We start from the raw sequence: 23,319 nt of genomic DNA on the forward strand, positions 1-23,319 counted from the left end.
AATAATTTGACTGAACTGTGAGCTACTAATGCAGCTCAAATCTAAACACTTGTGAAGCACTCAGGACAAAAGCGGCGTGCGTCGGCGGGTCAGCTCAACGGCCTGTCGGCCGGCGAGGGCCTACAACGCCGCTTGCGGCTTTAATTAGGCCCGAGCGCCTATTCTAGGCGTAAGGGGCTTTTGCTTTTGCAACGCACAAGACGACAAGTTGACCCTTGACATTCAACTTTGCAATGCTGTTGACGATGACCAACACACTCAGGCCCACACACACCGACACTCAACAGCACACACACAGACACTAAACAACACAGACACCCACAAACACGAGTTGACAAGCCCAGCGAGTCAAACCGAGTGAGTGTGCGACCAACACACTCACGCCCACACACACAGATACTAAATAACACACACACACACAGACGCGTAGCCCTCGTCAATACCATTCCGAAAATGTATTTTGTGTAATAATCGCGCACTCAGATAAAAAGTTATATTGTTTTTGCAAAAATTCTTTATTAGGCCCGAGCGCCTATTCTAGGCGTAAGGGGCTATTGCTTGTGCAACGCAGAAGACGACAAGTTGACGAGCGCAGCGAGTCAACCCTCGACAAAGAAAGATTTATTATTTTATGTGTTTCAAAATTGGGCAGCTGAAATTTGCCTGAAAATTCCCTCATGTGGTTCCGATCAAAAAACCCAATCGTAACCATGTCATTGTTTTTACGGTGTTGCTGTGGCAATGGCCAAAGTTCCCCATGTTAATCGAATGCAGCAACACAAAGAAATTATAATAATAATGCATTGATTTTATATAGTTCTTTTCTTTGTTTCATTCTATAATACTGAAACAATCTATTTAGATTAATGCCTGACTGTTAAACGTGTATAAAGTGTGTGGTGAGGGGTTTTACAGCCCTAAAACATTTATGTACATGTATAATAACTAAAAAAAAATAAAGATCACTACATTGCGGATTTCACTTATTGCGGGTTGTTTTTGGAACGTAACCCCCGCGGAAAATGAGGGACTACTGTATATAATTGTTAGAAAATACAGTTTTCTACAAGCGTAGTCTTATAGCTGAGTCAATTCCGCATTAGGGCTGTCACAATATCAGATTTTCTCTTCACGATTATCGAGGGCAAAAAAATATCATGGTCACGATATTATCACGATATCAACAAACATTTAAAGATCCCATATTATAATCTTTTTCCAAAAGTTAACACAGTTCTCAGGCACATATATGAAATACCTGAGCCAGTCTTTGGTCAAAATAGCAAACAGACGCTGCAGGACAGCGTCCCTCATTTCTGTCTCACACAGATGCTGCAGGACAGCGTCCCTCATTTCTGTCTCAAACAGATGCTGCAGGACAGCGTCCCTCATTTCTGTCTCAAACAGATGCTGCAGGACAGCGTCCCTCATTTCTGTCTCACACAGATGCTGCAGGACAGCGTCCCTCATTCCTGTCTCAAACAGATGCTGCAGGACAGCGTCCCTCATTTCTGTCTCTAACAGATGCTGCAGGACAGCGTCCCTCATTCCTGTCTCACACAGATGCTGCAGGACAGCGTCCCTCATTCCTGTCTCACACAGATGCTGCAGGACAGCGTCCCTCATGTCTGTCTCAAACAGATGCTGCAGGACGTCTGTCTCAAACAGCTCTGTCAGAAAGGGTAGCAAAAGGGGGAAACTCAGTTCACACACACACACAGTACAGGACATAATAAATTGAGCTGGATCGTGTTTATTGATTGATTCATTCAGCACGCTTACAGGGCCGCCCCCCTCCCCCACCTGGCTGGATCAGACCATCTCTGCCTGCGCCTCACCCCCGCATACACCCCCCCTCTGGCAGAGAACAAAGCCACAAATAAAGACAATAACAACGTGGCCTGAGGACGCTCTCCCTCAGCTACAGGACTGTTTCTCCACTACTCACTGGGACGTTTTTGACAGCGACAACCCGCAGGAATATACAGACACTGTACTGACCGGGGTCTTCACCACCATCTTCAACCGCTCCCTGTCACAGTCCATCGCCCCCCCCTGCCTGAAGTCATCATCCCGGTCCCCAAGAAGTCGGCCATCGACAGCCTGAATGATCACAGGCCTGTTGCTCTCACGCCTGTGATCATGAAGTGCTTTGAGAGGCTGATGGTAAACCACATCAAAGACACCCCCCCCCCCCAACCAATTCACCTACAGAACAAACCGCTCTACTGATGATGCCATCGCCACAGCGCTTCACACTGCACCGAGTCACCTGGACCACCGGGGGCACTACGTGAGGATGCTTTTTGTGGATTGCAGTTCGGCGTTCAGGACATTCAGGACATTTTAACGGTTAAACTCTCCACCTCCATCTGCACCTGGATTAAGGACTTCCTGTCTGACCGCACCCAGAGGGTCAGACTCGGCTCCCACCTCTCCCCCACCGTCACTCCCCACAAGGATGTGTACTGAGTCCGCTCCTGTACTCTCTGTACACCTACGACTGCACGGATCCCTCCAACGCCATCATCAGGTTCTCTGATGACACCACCGTGGTCGGGCTCATCTCGGGGGAGACGAGTCGGCGTACAGAGATGAGGTTGGTAAACTGGTGGCACCAGTGACACCACGAAAACTAAGGAACTCATCATGGACTTCTGGAAGCGCAGCCCAGACCCGGCTCCACTGACCATCATGGGGGGCTGGTGGCGTGGAGGGGGTCCCCTCATTCGGGTTCCTGGGCGTCCACATCACCGACGACCTGTCCCGGTGGACCTGTCCACCGGCTGCTCTCTGCCCCCCCTGGACTGTATCACCGGCTGCTCTCTGCCCCCCCTGGACTGTATCACCGGCTGCTCTCTGCCCCCCCCCCGGACTGTATCACCGGCTGCTCTCTGCCCCCCCCGGACTGTATCACCGGCTGCTCTCTGCCCCCCCTGGACTGTATCACCGGCTGCTCTCTGCCCCCCCCGGACTGTATCACCGGCTGCTCTCTGCCCCCCCCCCCCTGGACTGTATCACCGGCTGCTCTCTGCCCCCCCCCCCCTGGACTGTATCACCGGCTGCTCTCTGCCCCCCCCCCCCCCCGGACTGTATCACCGGCTGCTCTCTGCCCCCCCCCCTGGACTGTATCACCGGCTGCTCTCTGCCCCCCCCCCTGGACTGTATCACCGGCTGCTCTCTGCCCCCCCCCTGGACTGTATCTCCGGCTCTCGCTACCTCAGCAGAGCTACAAACATCGTCAGAGACTCCTCCCACCCTGGACACACCTTGTTCAACCTGTTGCCCTCCGGATGGCGCTACAGGTTGAACAAGAGCAGGACCAACAGACTCAGGGACAGTTTTATACCGAGACCAGGACTAAACAGGACAACTACTCACTATGTGTACTAAACAATAGAACTACTCACTATGTGTACTAAACAATAGAACTACTCACCATGTGTACTAAACAATAGAACTACTCACCATGTGTACTAAACAATAGAACTACTCACCATGTGTACTAAACAGGACAACTACTCACTATGTGTACTAAACAATAGAACTACTCACCATGTGTACTAAACAATAGAACTACTCACTATGTGTACTAAACAATATAACTACTCACTATGTGTACTAAACAATAGAACTACTCACAATGTGTACTAAACAATAGAACTACTCACAATGTGTACTAAACAATAGAACTACTCACCATGTGTACTAAACAATATAACTACTCACTATGTGTACTAAACAATAGAACTACTCACTATGTGTACTAAACTATATAACTACTCACCATGTGTACTAAACAGGACAACTACTCACTATGTGTACTAAACAATAGAACTACTCACCATGTGTACTAAACAGGACAACTACTCACTATGTGTACTAAACAATAGAACTACTCACTATGTGTACTAAACAGGACAACTACTCACTATGTGTACTAAACAATAGAACTACTCACTATGTGTACTAAACAGGACAACTACTCACTATGTGTACTAAACAATAGAACTACTCACCATGTGTACTAAACAATAGAACTACTCACCATGTGTACTAAACAGGACAACTACTCACCATGTGCACTAAACAGGACAACTACTTACTATGTGTACTAAACAATAGAACTACTCACCATGTGTACTAAATAGGACAACTACTCACTATGTGTACTAAACAGGACAACAACTCACCATGTACAATAACGAATGTATACTACTACTATATGCAAAGTACTGGACAATCTCTCTGCCTGCACTGTTTGATCACTTTAAATTCGTGTCGTTTTAGTCTGCGTTTTCATTATTTGAATTTTCTGTTATTACTGAACTTTATGTTGTTATTAAGCACCGGACGGAGCAGCGTTCCTAATCTCACCGTGTAGCCACTATACAAGGACAATAAAGGCTTTCGATTCTATCCTATTCTATTCTAATAAACGCTCCCAGGCCAGCCAAGGGTCATAGTCTCTCCAGCGTGTCCCCGTGGTTTCCTCCTCGTGGGACGTACCCTCAGCTACGCTAGCTAGGTGACGTGTAGGCATAGGCGAGCTAGGCGGTCGCCTAGTGCGCCAACAGCTGGAGGGGGCGCCACTCCAAGCCTCGAAAATATATATATATATATTTAAAAAAAAAAAAAAAAAAAAAAGTTTAATAATAAACTAATAAACGTATGTTAGAAAGCCCATACTATTAGTTTGGCGTTGCATGGCTCAGACGCGTTTTCAGCCGATAATTGTTCGTTCTGACGTGAGCTGTCACATGTCCCATGTTCGTGAACACACCATGGTTCTCCGACGCCTTTGAATGCGTCATCTCCGTGTGCAGCGTCGAAGCTGGAACAGTTTCCCTCTCCATACGACGGTAGAATGCCATTATACCGTGGCTGATCTGTCTTTACAGATATTCTCTACTTCTTTCTGTTCAGTGATGTGCGTACATGCCAGAAGAACACAGCATAATAAATCGAGCTTTATTTGTGCCATGCAGTGCACGCACAGTAAATCTGGTGGGAGCTGATGGGCATAAAGCTCTGCAGATGCCAGTGGTTACTTTGGCTACCTGCAGAAGCTTTTCACACTATTTTCTGCCTCCACTCAGAGATGGTCCATCTTAAGAACACATGTCCACACGACACTGAAATCCTGGTCAGATACTCGGTGGGAAAGTCGGATCAACAGTGTACAGGCTGTGAGATACCAGGCTGCAAAATCCGGTGATAAAAATTGAGGCACAGTCTTTAGCTGTGAGGTTGCATCATACCGTTTCTCTGTCTGTACTGTGATACGGGATGACATCCTGACAGAAATTCAGCATGTCAACAAGTTATTGCAGTCTGAGACGATGCAGACGGATGTTGCAGTTGATCTCCTGGAGAAAACTGAAGCCTCTCTTACCAGCTACAGAGACACTGGATTTGCTTCTGCACAAGCATCTGCCAAAGAAATGTGTGAGGAGATGAATGTTGAAGCTGTTCTTAAGCAGAACCCTGGACACACCTTGTTCAACCCGTTGCCCTCCGGACGGCGCTACAGGTTGCACAAGAGCAGGACCAACAGACTCAGGGACAGTTTTTTCCCCGAGAGCCATCAGCGCTCTGAACACCAATCAGGATTAAACACACACCGACTCACTATGTGCAATAACAAACGTGCAATAACAAACGTATACTATTAATATATGCTAAATACTGGTCAATCTCTCTGCATGCACTGTTCACTTTAAACTTTAAATTATCCTGCAAATACTTGAATGTTCCGTTATCCTTTGTATTTTAAGTTGTTATTAGACACCAGACGGAGCTGCACTCCTCATCTCATTGTGTAGCTACTATGCCATGACAATAATGGCTTTCCATTTCTATTCTTTTCAGAAGAGACTGTGCAAAACTGAGACAGTTCTCCTATGAGGCTCCTGAGGGGGAACTGACTGATGCACTGAGGAAAATGGAGATTTCCTTTTTCAATATGGTGGTATGTCTGCATTGTGTCACTAAGGGAAAGATCACAGACAATGGGTGAAGTCGATAAAAGGTTCAGTGTGCTTGTCAACTTCCCTCAGCTGCCCAAGGAAGAACTGGAAAAGCCGTGTGAGAGCCTGAGCAGTGCCCTGAGCTGGAATGGGCAGTCCGACCTGGATGAACAGGAACTGGCACTGGAGTTGCAATCATTCCCAGATTTGCCAAAACCCAAAATGACCACCTTGGAACTTCTCAGTTTCATACAGGAGAAGAAACTGAAGGAGATTTATCCTAACATGGGTGGCCGTGAGAATTGCTCTCACTACTCCAGTGACAGTTGCTGCTGCAGAGAGGAGCTTCTCCAAACTAAAGCTTATAAAAACTTACCTGAGATCCACGATGTCACAAGAGCGGCTCAATGGACTTGCTTTAGTAAGCATAAATCATGAGCTTTCAAGACAGGTATCATTTGATGATACCATCGATGCCTTTGCTGCAAGGAAGTCCAGACGTGTAACATTTTAAATGTAAGCTATCATGGCTAAAGTATTTGCTCTGTATCTGTTTTGCATTGTTTGTGTGGAAGCTGTCAGGACTTTTAATTTTCTCTTAATCTGAACAGTAACTCTGTTTTATTTCTGTTTATTTTATTTCATTTTCATTTCCTCACCGCTTATTCCGCTATCGGGTCACGGGCCAAGCTGGAGCCAATCCCAGCAGTCAATGGGCGAGAGGCAGGGGACACCCTGGACAAGCCGCCAGTTCATCGCAGGGCAACACAGAGACAGACAACCAGCCACACACACACACACCTACGGACAATTTAGGGTCACCAATCAGCCTAGGCTGCATGTCTTTGGAGGTGGGAGGAAGCCGGAGAACCCGGAGGGAACCCACGCAGGCACGGGGAGAACATGCAAACTCCTCACAGAATGGCCACAAGCCGGAGACGAACCTGCGACCATCTCGCTGTGAGGCAACAGTGCTTACCACTGCGCCACCGAGCCGCCCTTATTTTATTTTATTATTATTTAATTATTATTTGTATTGTATAGCGTGTGCTAGTCGTTTTGAAGAATAATTAAACTTTTAAGGTCCGTCATATGGCTGTTGTTATTAATGTTTTATATATATTATGTTTGCCATTATGGGGGGGGCAAAATCATGATCTCGCCTAGGGCACCAAAATGGCTCTGTCTGGGAGCCACGCTAGCTAGGTGACGTGTCATAACGCTCGTTACATGGGAGCGACGCTAGCTAGGTGATGTGTTGTAACGCTCGTTACATGGGAGCGGCGCTAGCTAGGTGACGTGTCGTAACGCCCGGCTTCCGTTGCGTTAGGGGGCGCTCTGGAGCCCCAGAAACACGCCGAGAGCAATCGCTCTACGAGCAGGTCGAGTTGGCCGATGTCCGTCTCCCGACCGATTTTCAAGAGTTTTCGCGTATGTTGAGGGGGTCAAAGCTATGCTACAAGGGAAAAAAATTCAAGGGGGCGCCAAAGAGCCAATACAAGACGTAACGTTAAAATTACACAATCAAATCCTCGTAACTACCGTTGCGAACCCGCGCGTAAAGTTTCGTGGGTTTTCGTCGATCCTAAAGTCCTCAAAAATGCGTTCGTACATTTCAAATTTTCGCACGCCGTCCAAGATGGCTGACTTCCTGTTTGCGTATAAAATCTCAAAAATATTTACTAGTCCCGGGACCCCCAGAGGTACGACGTACTCGGATTTCACGACGATCCGAGTGCCTTTTCGGAGAAAAGCCGACTTCAGGTGGCGCTATGGAGCCCCCAAGCCATATCCAATTCCAATCAGATTCCAGATTTAGAAACTAGACACCAGATGTGACACTCCTATATGGTTTTGACACTTCTAAGTGCCCGGGAAGTGCCTCAAAAAGCCATTTAAAAAGAATAATAAAAATAATTTCTCAAAAAACAATAGGTTCCTTGAACCTCCGTTCTCGGAACCTAATAATACATTTTATTTAAAAGGCGCCTTTCTCTGCACTCAAGGACACCGTACAACACATATCAAGAATAACATATCTAAAATTAAAGCCGCAAGCGGCGTTGTAGGCCCTCGCCGGCCGACAGGCCGTTGAGCTGACCCGCCGACGCACGCCGCTTTTGTCCTGAGTGCTTCGCAAGTGTTTAGATTTGAGCTGCATGAGTAACTCACAGTTTAGTCAAATCGTTATTTGGATTATATGGCCATCTGCCATCAGGAGTTTCAATCCAATATGGCCGCCTTCCTGTGTGTCTGGGGGCGTGGCCATAAGACTTTTTTTTTTTGCCCTGACATGACGCATGTCTGTCCCGAATTTCGTGGCTGTCCGACAAAGTTGACGTCGGACCCTCCCCATAGGAGGGGTTGCCATCGCCAATGCTAACGAGCTAACAAGTTAGCTCGTTAGCATTGTCAACAGCAAGCTAACAGAATAACAAACAATGAACAGGCCAGGTATTAGGCGAGACCTCAGGCGTTACATGGGAGGTTCTTGTGCAATGGAAGCGATATTCATTACACCAGGAAATGGAACCCTCCTCATCTCTAGAGCCAGGCAGCACCATCCTGTCTCACCCCACTCATCTCTAGAGCCAGGCAGCACCATCCCGTCTCACCCTCCTCATCTCTAGAGCCAGGCAGCACCATCCTGTCTCACCCCACTCATCTCTAGAGCCAGGCAGCACCATCCTGTCTCACCCCACTCATCTCTAGAGCCAGGCAGCACCATCCTGTCTCACCCTCCTCATCTCTAGAGCCAGGCAGCACCATCCCGTCTCACCCTCCTCATCGCTAGAGCCAGGCAGCACCATCCCGTCTCACCCTCCTCATCTCTAGAGCCAGGCAGCACCATCCTGTCTCACCCCACTCATCTCTAGAGCCAGGCAGCACCATCCCGTCTCACCCTCCTCATCTCTAGAGCCAGGCAGCACCATCCTGTCTCACCCTCCTCATCTCTAGAGCCAGGCAGCACCATCCTGTCTCACCCTCCTCATCTCTAGAGCCAGGCAGCACCATCCCGTCTCACCCTCCTCATCTCTAGAGCCAGGCAGCACCATCCCGTCTCACCCTCCTCATCTCTAGAGCCAGGCAGCACCATCCTGTCTCACCCTCCTCATCTCTAGAGCCAGGCAGCACCATCCTGTCTCACCCCCCTCATCTCTAGAGCCAGGCAGCACCATCCTGTCTCACCCCACTCATCTCTAGAGCCAGGCAGCACCATCCCGTCTCACCCTCCTCATCTCTAGAGCCAGGCAGCACCATCCCGTCTCACCCTCCTCATCTCTAGAGCCAGGCAGCACCATCCCGTCTCACCCTCCTCATCTCTAGAGCCAGGCAGCACCATCCCGTCTCACCCTCCTCATCGCTAGAGCCAGGCAGCACCATCCCGTCTCACCCTCCTCATCGCTAGAGCCAGGCAGCACCATCCCGTCTCACCCTCCTCATCTCTAGAGCCAGGCAGCACCATCCCGTCTCACCCTCCTCATCTCTAGAGCCAGGCAGCACCATCCCGTCTCACCCTCTTCATCTCTAGAGCCAGGCAGCACCATCCCGTCTCACCCTCCTCATCTCTAGAGCCAGGCGGCACCATCCCGTCTCACCCTCCTCATCTCTAGAGCCAGGCAGCACCATCCCGTCTCACCCTCCTCATCTCTAGAGCCAGGCAGCACCATCCCGTCTCACCCTCCTCATCTCTAGAGCCAGGCAGCACCATCCCGTCTCACCCTCCTCATCTCTAGAGCCAGGCAGCACCATCCCGTCTCACCCTCCTCATCTCTAGAGCCAGGCAGCACCATCCCGTCTCACCCTCCTCATCTCTAGAGCCAGGCAGCACCATCCCGTCTCACCCTCCTCATCTCTAGAGCCAGGCGGCACCATCCCGTCTCACCCTCCTCATCTCTAGAGCCAGGCAGCACCATCCCGTCTCACCCTCCTCATCTCTAGAGCCAGGCAGCACCATCCCGTCTCACCCTCCTCATCTCTAGAGCCAGGCAGCACCATCCCGTCTCACCCTCCTCATCGCTAGAGCCAGGCAGCACCATCCCGTCTCACCCTCCTCATCGCTAGAGCCAGGCAGCACCATCCCGTCTCACCCTCCTCATCTCTAGAGCCAGGCAGCACCATCCCGTCTCACCCTCCTCATCTCTAGAGCCAGGCAGCACCATCCCGTCTCACCCTCTTCATCTCTAGAGCCAGGCAGCACCATCCCGTCTCACCCTCCTCATCTCTAGAGCCAGGCGGCACCATCCCGTCTCACCCTCCTCATCTCTAGAGCCAGGCAGCACCATCCCGTCTCACCCTCCTCATCTCTAGAGCCAGGCAGCACCATCCCGTCTCACCCTCCTCATCTCTAGAGCCAGGCAGCACCATCCCGTCTCACCCTCCTCATCTCTAGAGCCAGGCGGCACCATCCTGTCTCACCCTCTTCATCTCTAGAGCCAGGCAGCACCATCCCGTCTCACCCTCCTCATCTCTAGAGCCAGGCAGCACCATCCTGTCTCACCCTCTTCATCTCTAGAGCCAGGCAGCACCATCCCGTCTCACCCTCCTCATCTCTAGAGCCAGGCAGCACCATCCTGTCTCACCCTCTTCATCTCTAGAGCCAGGCAGCACCATCCCGTCTCACCCTCCTCATCTCTAGAGCCAGGCAGCACCATCCCGTCTCACCCTCCTCATCTCTAGAGCCAGGCGGCACCATCCCGTCTCACCCTCCTCATCTCTAGAGCCAGGCGGCACCATCCCGTCTCACCCTCCTCATCTCTAGAGCCAGGCAGCACCATCCCGTCTCACCCTCCTCATCTCTAGAGCCAGGCAGCACCATCCCGTCTCACCCTCCTCATCTCTAGAGCCAGGCAGCACCATCCTGTCTCACCGTAACTCTGGCCCAGAAATGGGACCTTCTGAGGTGTTACACGACCAACCCTTTGTGATTTTTACTCTTGAGTGAATTTGTGTTGAGCTCAGATATTTTAGGGTGTTTTTTTAAATACCTTTTGCTCATGATTGGCATGGCATAATTTCCAGGCCAATTATTCCTAGATAATGTATGCTGCAATTTTATGAAGGAAACAGATGACAGTGGCCATTAGAGCTGCAGGATTAATGGTTACAAATTTGTGATCTCAAGTCACATCTGCACACAATCTTCTGCATTTTATTTCATGAGCGGCGTCGGCAACAGTGTGACTCATCCACCGACTCCAAACGCAACTAAATGCAACGCGGACATTGCTTTTTTTTGCCTCGGCCGATGATGACTTTCAAATGTAACGGAAGCATTTAATGCCCAACAAGACTCGGAAGTGCAAGAGCGAGAGCAAGAGAAGCCCTCAACAGCCAACAAGCTGAGGGCACGGACAGAACACGAGATAATAAAGGAGTGAGAGAAGTACTGTGGAGGATTTCCCTGAAAAGCACACTATGAGTAGCGCACAAAGTAATGCATGCTCTAAAACATGGGTTGTGTAACAGACGGCAAGAGGACATGCGAGGAAATGGCGTGGGTGCAGCACGGCGAAGAGAACTCCCCGGTCCAACTCCAGTCCTTCAGCAGCGTCCCTCCTCGATTGTCCTGTATATTCATACTTTCAAAGCTCTTCAGAGTCGAGCTTTGGTTTGTCTGAGATAATCATTTATGCGTTGTTGATCTTACTGTGTGTCCAGTCAGGCGTCCATTTGTCCCTTGATATTATACCTAATAAATAAAAATGATCAACTGTGGCCAAAGACCGGGCTTTTCTTCTGACTCCCAATAATTCAACAAATGAGTGCATTTTGCTCATATTTTACATATATTTTAAATATTACAATGCAGTTCTTGTACATCTTGGCCAGTGCACAGTAGATGCAGTATATCTATCAATAAATGCATGTATCTAACACAGAGAACTACAAAGAGCTGGAACGAATGCATCCTCCTGCTGGCTTGTCCCATTGGACATTGTCCCCCTGGCACACCCGGTCCCAGATAACAAGTCACCCCACATGTCCTCCGCTCGTACCTGGAGCAGGACAGACTGCTCCAATGGCCACAGAGACACTGGAAAGTGTCCTGCAGGGACGAGTCGGAAACGCACACACCCTGTTCGACAGCCCTTTTGCCCTGCGGCTTCTGAACACGTCACGTCGCGCGCGCGCACGCACACGCACGATGTTGCCTATCAGGATGAAATTATCCAGCCGGAACAGTCACGATGAAACCTGCCCAGTTCTCCATTAGTCAAACGTGGCGCTTCTGTCCGCGCATTCATCAGCACAACAACACACGCAGTCCCGCTGGTGACGCGCGCCTCCATGACACCCGGATATGCAACCTGCTCCAGGCAGACAGACAGGTACTTCGGTGTCGAACCGAAGAACCGTCAAAGTGCTGATTGGACTTTCTAAAATCATGGCGGATCACGCTTCGTTCACGGGCTTTGAGTTGAACGATGAAACAAACATCAAACAAACATCAAACAAACTGAGTCCGACACTCACTCCATCTGCTCTGCTGCTTCTTCTGCCCGGCCTGTTTCCTTCTCCTGCTGACTGTTTCATTCATGGCTGCTTAACTCCAAAAAGCCGCCGCGGGGATCTCAAATGTTTTCTCGGTAAAACCATTTCCGCACACACACACACACACACACACACACACACCGAGCCGTCAGCTCCAGAGGCCGGTCGATCACAGAGAGGGCCCAGGGCCAGGTGGTCCCCCAGCGTGCTGCGTTCAGGGAACGGACAAAAAAACAAAAAAGCATGAAGATCATTTTGGGTGCGCTTACTTTTTTGAGCAGATTCTGATTAATTATCGTTGCACAGTACAATGGATAGAAGTTTGGGACCTAAACAGAGTGTAAATAAAAAGCCATGCACCTCCTAATTAAAATCGTTACCATTTATTTTGGTAACAATAAAGCTCCCTTTTAACAGTGTGGATTTTGAAGACTCTGTTGCACCTGCGTAATGAAATGCCCGTTGAAGCAAATGTGAATACACTGGTCCCTCGACATAACGCGGTTCATCTTTCGCGTCTTCGCTGTTTCGCGGATTTTTTTATGCAATTTTGCATGTTTTTTCTACAGTGCTTGAAAAACGCATTGTGTTCTGCTGTAGCACAGCCACGTCAAACCGGAGAGAATGGACCTTTCAACAGTAAAGATTAACAGTTAACACAACTTATTGATACACACAAAACAGAACAGGCTGAATAAATAGCACAGCCACGTGTCTTTAGATATTTGGGGCTATTCTCATGTTTTAACGCTGTTCCCTAACTCACCGAATGTAACCGGATGATTGGAGGTGTGTGGGAGGGAGCACCTGTAACTCATTTGCCACTGATGAGGGTTAATTCATTTTAAAGTGTATTATATAGTGTTTTAAATGGAAGCTTGTGTTTAGAGTATGGAATAAAGATTGTAAATGACTAATTACTGGTCTTCAGTGTGAGCGGACCCGTGCGTAAGTGTGTTCGGGAAAGCCGCTAGAACGAGCTGAGGGAGGAATGAACTACAAAATGAGATATCTTTACGTTGAAAGTCCTAAAGTGGCGTTGCTGGCAACAAAGCGATCTTTCTAGATCAGCCGCTCGTTGCCCAACGCCACACAAACGTCTGCCCTCACACAAACTTTGTGACGGAAGGAAATGACGCGTCGGGTTGAGGGTTTTGACTGACAGCTCACGTGTCCAATAGCATTCAAGAAAGGGACCAGAAACGTTCGAAGCGATTATGAGATGGCCAATTAGAGGGCACAGGGGTGGAGCCCTTTTGGCTTTAACGTGTACAATATAACGTGTGTGGTAAAAGGTTTACAGCCTTAAAACATATATAATAACTGTAAAAAAAATTAAGCGGTAACCCCCCGCGATAAATGGGGGACCACTGTACATCCAAAAAAATAGAAAGATTCACAGAAAACATTCTCAGTATTTTCTAAAGTTGACAGTTTTCTTCTTTTATATCTAAAGGGTGATGTCAGACTATTGCATCATAATCTGTAAAGTCAAAGTCGTGCTTTCATTGTATTCCTGCGGTCCACAGATAGAAACGTATCACACTCGCTGTCTGTTAGCCGATTAGCTTCACAAATTGGAGTAGGTCACATGAGCCATGCTATCTGTTGCCCTGTACTCTGTTACATAACTCTCATATCAGCTTGCTCTCTACTATTTATTTTTCTAGCTCAAGGATGCACACAGACCTTGATGATGATGATGACGAATATATTTATTAGATAGAATGTTAGGGAAGTACAAGTACAGTCAAACAGTAGTATGTATTACAGTACAAGTACAGTCAAACATCCTGTCTAAGGAGCATTTCTAAAAAGCCCTTGCGGTCTTGTTTCCGTTGAAAGTCCTTCGTACATAAATCATCGACATTTAACAATACAAATAAAACTAAAAATAAAATACTAACTTGATACGACATAACAATAACTTAAAAAGACACATAATATGTGCAACGTAGGTGGACAAAAAAAAAGGGGGGGGGGGGGGGGTGGTTGATCCGGAGAGAGTCGTGATGACTATCTCCGTTTCTGTCCCCTAAAAGGTGTATTTTTAGGGCCTTTTTGAAGGAGGCCAAAGAGGTGCATGTTTTGAGGGCAGGAGTCAAACAGTTCCACCCTTGGGGGGCAGTATTGTAAAAAGATGATTTATCCATGTTAGTCCTGTAGGAGGGGGTAATCAGGTTGTTGTTTGAGCTCCCTCTAGTGTTGTGGCTGTGGGTGTCACTAAATCTGTGGAGGTGTTCCGTCAGGTATGCAGGGATTGAGGGGACTGAGGGCAGAGCTGCATTGACTATTTTAAATGCCAATCCCATTTTGAGTTGATTAACCCTGTCTTCTACCCTGAGCCATTTTAGGCTAGCAAAATGTCCAGGAAGAAGGTGGGTCATGGGCCCCAGATTGAGGAGTAGCCCAATCAGTTTGTTTTGGGAGGTTTGGAGCCTGGTTTTCAGGGACACTTTGATGTTTGAATACCAGGAGGTGCTAGCATAGTCAAAGAGGGGCTGAACGAGGGCTCCAGCAAGCGTCCGGAGAGCACTTTTGTTGACAAAAGCAGACATTCTGCCCAAAAATCTTGTTCTCTGATTGACTTTTTTGATCACCTTAGTTGCCATACTATCGCCAGACAGGTATTTGACAGATTACTGTATTATCGACTGTGACCTTGAAATCATTAACATTTATCTCACGTAGAGAGTGTTTAGACCCAAAAAGAATAGATTCTGTTTTACCAAGATGTAGTGACAGTTTGTTATCGGTAAGCCAAGTACGGATTCTGGTGACCTCAGAGCTGAGAGCTTCCTCAACCTGCACTTTGTCCTCTCCTGAAATCAGGAGTGCTGAGTCATCAGCAAACAGGAACAATTTGCAGTTACAGGCAGCATTCATGTCGTTAATGTATAGGAGGAACAGTAACGGTCCTAGAATGCTGCCTTGAGGAACCCCACAGCTCACCGGGAGGGACGAGGACAAGGTTCCGTTTATGTCCACCATTTGTTCTCGTCCCTCAAGGTACGATTTCATCCAGTTTACTGATGTGCTATCAGAACCAATCATCCCTAGTTTATTCAATAGGATTGAATGGTTAACGGTGTCAAAGGCCTTCTGGAGGTCCAGCATGACCATGCCGCAGTATTTGCCCGAGTCTACTTCACGCTTAATGTAGTCGGTCAGATATATGAGGCACGTGTCAGTGGAGTGGGATGTTCTGAAGCCCGATTGGAACTCAAAGAGCAGGCTATGCTCGGCGAGGTAGCGGTTGATTTGCTCCTGGATTATTCTCTCCATAACCTTTGAGATGGAACAAAGGATGGAAACAGGGCGGTAGTTGCCAGGTTCTAATTTGTTTCCTTTTTTATACAGAGGGATAACCCGCGCCGTCTTGAATTCCTGTGGGACGTGGCACTGATTGATGGATACATTTATCAGATGGGTTACCACGGCGATAGAGACAGCTGCGTCTCTGAGGAACCGGGTGGGTATGTTGTCAAGGCCTGTGGCCTTGTTAGGTTGAAGGGCAATTAGTTTTTTTAGCACATCAACGGTATTTACAGGTGTGAAAGAGAAAGTGTCCTTTTTAGCACCTAGCTTCTCATAGTGAGTCTGGATGTGGTCAGAACTGTACAGACCTGAAATGGGGGGAGTTTGCTGACCAACAGGGGGCAATAGTGGTGAAAAAGCTGTTAAAACAATTAGCTAGCACCAACCTGTCGGTCTGGAGCGAACCACTTGAGTTAATGCAGATATTACTGGTTTTTGTTTGGAGTCTGTTGCTGCAGCCTAATTGTTTTAGGGCCTCCCACAGTTTTTGTGGGTTGCTTTTGTTTGCCTCAATGTTATCATTTAAGAAATTCTTTTTGGCATTTTTTATCATTTTGTTAACCTCATTGCGTAGTTTTCTGCTTTTTTCAAGTAGTTCCTCGTTGTTGGTTTTTCTGTACTCAGAGTAACATTTGTTTCTGAGCTTGATGGCATTCAATATTTCCCCCTTCATCCAAGGTTCTGTACGGGCTCTGACCCGAACAGCAGTTATGGGTGCTATCTTATTGATTAGACAGAAATGCAGATTTAAAGGAAGACCAGGTCCCCTCGACAGAGGCGGAGTTTAAAGTTTCAGACCAATCAGTTTCCTCCAGCGCTGTTGTTGGAGCTTCTGGGGAGTAATGCTTCATGGTTCTGCAGTTTATTGTGGTGTGACAATGGGCTGCAGGTCTATGAATTTTTCGAGTGCAGAAGATCATGTTGTGATCACTTAGACTGCACTCGATGACACCACTGTTTTTGATTCTAGATTTGTCCGATGTCAGGATTAGGTCTATGATGGTTCTAGAAGTGGTGCTTACCCTTGTAAATTGCTGAATCAGCTGGTTAAGTTATGCAGATTACAGAAGCTGCTGAAGGATTTGAAAGTGGGAGTATCTTTCCGAAGGACATTGGTGTTACAATCTCCTATCAGAATGACCTCCGAGCTTCCCAAGCCGATCACATGCTTCTCCAATAAATCATAGAATGAATTTTGGTCTGGGGGTCTGTATACTGCGCCAATGACCAGAGGTTTAGCTCTGGGATAAATGATCTTTACCCAGACAGACTCTGTGTCTGTTCCTAGTTCTGGTAGAACGGTGAAGTTGAGGTCTGATCTGACATAGATGCACGCCCCGCCCCCATGACGGTCCCTGTTGTAGGGAATTTCCATATTAGATGGGATTCCACAACGTAATTACATGCCGACACCACTAGGAACGCATAACATTTGATTTGGTGTTGCTATGACTGATTTCCAGTGAACGTCTCACAACAGTGACGTCACACAACACAGATTAACATCAAGAATCAAGAAAGTTTTATTGTCACTCCCACACTCGCATGAAAGGAACGAAAAATAGTACTCAGGTCCCAGATCGACGCGTGTAACAAAGTCATTCAGTGCTAACTTAATGAACAACATGCCAAGTGTTGTTGATTAATAGACAAGATTTAAGGATTTTTGAGGCACATCCGGATTGCAAGATTTACGTACACAAAAGTTAAATATGTTCCACAGGGCTCTGTGCTTGGACCTATTTTATTCACGCTGTATATGCTTCCCTTAGGCATCATTATTAGGAAACACCACAAATTTATGCAGATGTCACACAATTATACTTGTAAGTTCAGTTCCCCTGTTCTGGCGTCTCTGCATTGGCTTCCTGTTAGGGAACGGATTGAATATAAAATCCTTCTACTCACTTTTAAAGCCCTCACTGGCCAGGCCCCTCCTTACCTTACAGAGATGATTATCCCGTATTGCCCCACTAGAACCCTGCGGTCCCAAAATGCTGGCCTGCTCGTGGTTCCAAAAATGTCCAAGAGCAGACAGGGGGCGGAGCTTCCAGTTATCAAGCTCCTTTATTGTGGAATCAGCTCCCTGATTGGTTCGTGAGACAGACACCATCTCTATGTTCAAGAGTAGATTAAAGACTTTCCTTTTTAACAAAGCTTATAACTAATCGATGCAGTAATCAGTATAATCAATATGCTGTCATTAGGCAGCACTGGTGGCTTAACATCATGACACACTGAGCTCCTCCCCCTCACTCTGATTATTCATGTTATAAATATATATGGGATTGGCTACAGTTTGGCCCGCGACCCGATAACGGATTAAGCAGTTGGGACAATGAATAAATATATATCAATAATCTCTCTCTTCCTGTAGTCTTGTTCTCTCTCTTCCTCTGTTTGTCCCTCTTTATGTCTCTGTCTGCAGGTCCTTCTGTCCGTGGTGTTGCAGAACCTGGACCTGTGTCCCTCAACACTGATGTCCATATCGCTAGCATTAGCATTTATAGCTTTCAGCTCTTTAGTCAGTCTCTTGTTCAGCATCCTAGATGTTACGTAATGTTTTTGTCTGCTCCGTCTATCTCTCTCGCTCCCTGTTTTTAACTCCCCTTCTACCAGTCCTTGTATCTGTCTCTCCTGCTCTGTCAATGTCTCTCTGTCTTTCAACCACTGTCTCTCTCTTTCTCTCTCTCCTGCTCAACCCAGCCGGTCAGACAGATGGCTGTCCACCATGAGCCTAGGTTCTGTCCAAGGTTTCTGCCTGTTAAAGGAAAGTTTTTCCTTGCCTCTGTCACCGAAGTGCTTGCTCTTGTGGGTCACGGTTCTGTCTTTCCCTGCTGATCCTAACTTTCTGTTATGATCTAACAATGGAGAAGTACTGGGAAGGTCAGAAGGCGCTGCATTGGGTCTCTGTAGATCAGCAACCTAAGACACTTGTGCCATGGCTGGCACACAGGGGCATTTTTGTTGGCAAGCAGAGATATTAACAGGCAAAAAACAAGAAGAATCAATTGTGCCTTTAGATGACTTTATATTATGATCTGGCGCTACAGAAATAAAAATTAATTGAATTGAACATTCAGGGCTGTGCAAAATAGTTTATCTTTGTTGATCTACAGCAAATTAGAAAGACAAATAACATAACAGTCCCGTGGATCTTCTACTAACTGTTAATTAGAATCTTTCCAAAACAAAATATACTGTTGGATCTCTCAGGCTGGTGTTTTCTTGCCCGCCACTCACCTTGCATTGTCATATCTCATAAAAGGCTGGATCAGAACAACATTCAAACACACAGTCTGGACATGTTTGATAGGAACTAATCACAAAGTCCTTGTCCCACATGTTAATATTTTGTTGTGTCTCTTGCAAAAACAAGATAAATCACAGAATGCTTGTTCTAATACCAGATTGTATCCAATCATATCAGATAGTTGAGCTACAGCTACATCACTGGAGATACATATGCCACATAAGCTATGGTCTGCTGAACTGTTTCTTCTGTCCCAACCTAATGGTCAATCAACCACATTCCCTCTCATCACACATGCCAATTCTTCAGGAATAGCGCACCAGGAAATGTGAGGTGATGGCACGGATATAATGTGGTTCTAACAGTGCAAATAAGAGTGTGAGCTCAGGTGGCCCGAGTGGTGGCGCTGACATTAATTAGCCTGAGGTAGAAAGTAGAGATGAGAGCATCAAGCAAGTCACGACTGTCTCCAGAAACCTGCAGACAAAACGCCGTCTATGCAGTCGGGGTCTGAAATTACTGGCTTTTATCAATATCAGTAGTGTTTAGGCCAGGCATGGGCAAACCAAGGCCCGGGGGGCCATATACGGCCCGTTGGGCTATTTCATCCGGCCTGCAGAACTTGTCCAAATTATATCATTAAATTACATTTTATTATAATTAAACCTGATTCATTTGACCGTTATATTAGTTCACAAAAACAATTTTAGAACCCATTGTGGCCCGCGAGTCAAAAAGTTTGCCCACCCCTGGTTTAGGCTACCGGTAATTAAAAAGTTAAACATGACATGATGGCTTACTGTTTTTAATTTTTCAGGTTTTAATTTTATTTATTTATTTATAAATGATGAAGAAAAATAATTCTAAAATAATAAGTGTTGGACAGTAATTCTCAACCTGCTGTCGTTACTGCCTATCAAAAGAAATACGAGGAAATCTCATTTCATCATTCAGTATTGATTAATTGGGAAAAGTTAAGTGACCATGAGATACAAATGCATATATATGGGTCGATAATGGAGACATTTAAATATATATATGGGAAATTACAAATATATAAATGGAAAAAATACAGACTTATATTTTGCTTCATCATTCATGTCTAATTGTTGTAATATTAATTAGATTTTTTTTAATTGAAACTTCATTTTGGATCAAAATGCATGCATGCAGTGGGTAAAACAATTATAGTCACTGGACAGTTAGCTGGAAAGTTGGCTTAGAAGGAAAGAGGTTAAAAAAAAAGGTAAAAAATTTTTTTTTTACCTTTTTAATTGGATCAATTAGTTTCAAACCCATGAGTAAAAGAATGAAACCGGCCAGGTTTTTTTATGACCTTGTTGTCATGTGGGGGCCATATCTCACCCACCAAAACATTACTTGTACTGCTCCACTCCGAAGACCCCGTCACTAAATTAGTTCTTCGCTAGCTGAAACCCCCGGTGACCAACAACTTGGCTGACTTTCTCTAAGTATGCAGATATAGAAATGTGTATATTTGCATGCGTGTTGGCTAGTTATACTTTACGTATGTACGAACTCGCTCACAACTCCACAGCCAGCAGAGCCTTCCGCTCGCCATAAGAGCAATTCCTCGTGGCTAAACGCAAACTTTTACATTCGTCGTAACTCGGAGTTGCCCTCAAACGAGTATGTCATTGTACTGGACAAAGTAAAAGAACACAAATATTATTATTATTATTAGCATTAGCATTAGTATCATCATCATCATTATTATTATTAGCATTATTATCATCATCATTATTATTATCATTATTATTAACATCATTATTATTATTATTATTATTATCATCAGATCAACACCAACAAGGCTGCGGGACCAGATGGCGTGTCAGGCCGGACACTGAAGACGTGTGCTGACCAACTGGCCGGGGTTCTCCTGGACATCTTCAACCTGTCCCTGCAGCTGTCCACCGTCCCTGCCTGCCTTAAGTCCTCCATCATTGTGCCGGTACCCAATAAATCATCCGTCTCCTGCCTCAACGATTACCGCCCTGTTGCTCTGACTCCGGTGGAGATGAAGTGCTTCGAGAGGATCCTCCTTAAACACACCAAGGACGCCGTCCCTGCTGGCTTGGACAGTCTGCAGTTCACCTACAGGGGGAACCGCTCCACGGAGGACGCCGTCTCGCTGACACTGCACTCGGCCCTGACTCACCTGGAGCAGCCTAACACCTACGTCAGGATGCTGTTTGTGGACTTCAGTTCAGCTTTTAACACCGTCCCACCGGACATGCTGGCTCTGAAGCTCCACAGCCTGGGACTGTCTCCACCGCTCTGCTCCTGGGTCAGGGACTTCCTCAGCAACCGGCCCCAGGTGGTGAGATAGGAGACACCACATCCTCCCCTCTGATCCTGAACACTGGGACCCCCCAGGGTTGCGTTCTCAGCCCTGCTCTGCATCCACTCCACAAACATGGTTGTGAAGTTTGCTGACGACACCACCGTGGTGGGTCACATCTCCAACAACGATGAGACCCACTACAGAGAGGAGGTCCAGAACCTGATGCTGTGGTGCTCGAAGAACAGCCTTGTTCTGAACACCAGCAAGACCAAGGAGGTCATAGTGGACTACAGGAGGTCCAGGAAGACTGAACCCGCCCCCCTGTGCATACGAGGGGAAGCAGTGGAGCGTGTGGAGAACATTAAATTCCTGGGCATCCACATCTCCTCTGACCTCTCCTGGACACTCAACACCAGACACCTGGTGAAGAAGGCCCAGCAACGGCTCTTCTTCCTCAGGAAGCTGAAGCGGGCTGGACTCTCCTCTGTGCTGCTTGAAGACTTCTACCGGGCCACGATAGAGAGCATCCTGTGTCTCAGTGCGACCGTGTGGGACGGCAGCTGCACGGCGCAGGACAGGAAGGACCTATCCCGGGTGGTGAGAACAGCTCAGGGGATTGTGGGTCACCGTCTGCCTGATTTGGACTCTGTTTACACCTCCAGAGTCCAGAGGAGGGCCAGACGCATCGCCACAGACCCCACCCACCCGGGCCACAGACTGTTTGTCCCGCCCACAGACCCCACCCACCCGGGCCACAGACTGTTTGTCCCGCCCACAGACCCCACCCACCCGGGCCACAGACTGTTTGTCCCGCCCACAGACCCCACCCACCCGGGCCACAGACTGTTTGTCCCGCCCACAGACCCCACCCACCCGGGCCACAGACTGTTTGTCCCGCCCCCAGACCCCACCCACCCGGGCCACAGACTGTTTGTCCCGCCCCCATCAGGGAGGCGGTTCAGGACAATAAGAAGCAGCACAGCGAGGCTCAGGAACAGCTTCTTCCCCCGAGCTGTGAAAGCAGTCGTTCCCTTGTAGTGATCTGGGACGCTTTATGCCGGTCCTGTTGCTGCTGCTGCTATTCTGCACTACTGCCTGTGATTCTCACACTCTCTGTGTGTATATATATTCTCTCTCTGTGTATATATACTGTTTCTTTAAGAGAGAATTTAGTTTGTTATGATGTGTGCCTTAAGCCGTGGGCCTTCTCACGTTTTTATTATGCTCGCATAATGACAATAAAGTATCTTGAATCTTGCATCTTGAATCATCATCATCATGATTTTTATCATTATCATTATCATTATCATTATTATCATCATCATCATCATTATCATCATCATTATTATCATTATCAGTATCAACATTATCATTATTATTATTATTATTATCATCATTATTATTATTATCAGTATTATTATTACTAGTAGTATTATTATTATCAGTATTATTATTATCATTATTATCTTTATTAACATTAACATTATTATTATCATCATCATTATTATTATTATTATCATCATCATTATTATCATTATCATTATTATTACCATTATTATTATTATTATTATTCCTATTTATATATCACCTGTACCTTAGCTCTTTGCCATCCCCTCTTCCCTCTCTTCTACCATTTATGGCATCTTTTTAACACACATTGTTCCTGGTTTTTTTTTATATAATGCAAATGAGAAACATGAGTGTCATTGACATTTGTTTAAATTAAACATGTTCTGTTTTTGTTTGCTATTATGATTATTATTGTTATTATTATCATCTATGATAACCGTCCTGTTCCAGCCTGGGTACGGCGGCATCAGAACAGTTTCAGTGACAGTACGTTCAATCATGTGACTCGACTTCTGGAGAATCCTTCAGGAAATAAGAGGTTGGCACTGTGGTCACGGCCCGCCGCCACCACCCACTCCTGCTGGCTGCCTGTAAGACTGCAGTCGTCCTGCAGCGTCCACACAGACAGG

General features: G+C 46.9%; 1 protein-coding gene across 1 annotated transcript in view; it reads right to left on the reverse strand.

Annotated features, from left to right (window-relative positions):
- The window catches only part of LOC137902220 (DENN domain-containing protein 2D-like), a 29,276-nt gene extending 16,694 nt beyond the window's left edge, over positions 1 to 12,582 (reverse strand). Inside the window, exon 1 of the mRNA XM_068746296.1 lies at positions 12,447 to 12,582. Coding sequence (XP_068602397.1) covers positions 12,447 to 12,510 — 64 coding nt within the window. The 5' untranslated portion in view covers positions 12,511 to 12,582. The remainder of the gene's footprint in view (positions 1 to 12,446) is intronic.
- Positions 12,583 to 23,319: the final 10,737 nt, after the last annotated feature.

Source organism: Brachionichthys hirsutus, chromosome 2 (genome assembly GCF_040956055.1).
Source record: "Brachionichthys hirsutus isolate HB-005 chromosome 2, CSIRO-AGI_Bhir_v1, whole genome shotgun sequence".
NCBI lineage: Eukaryota > Metazoa > Chordata > Actinopteri > Lophiiformes > Brachionichthyidae > Brachionichthys > Brachionichthys hirsutus.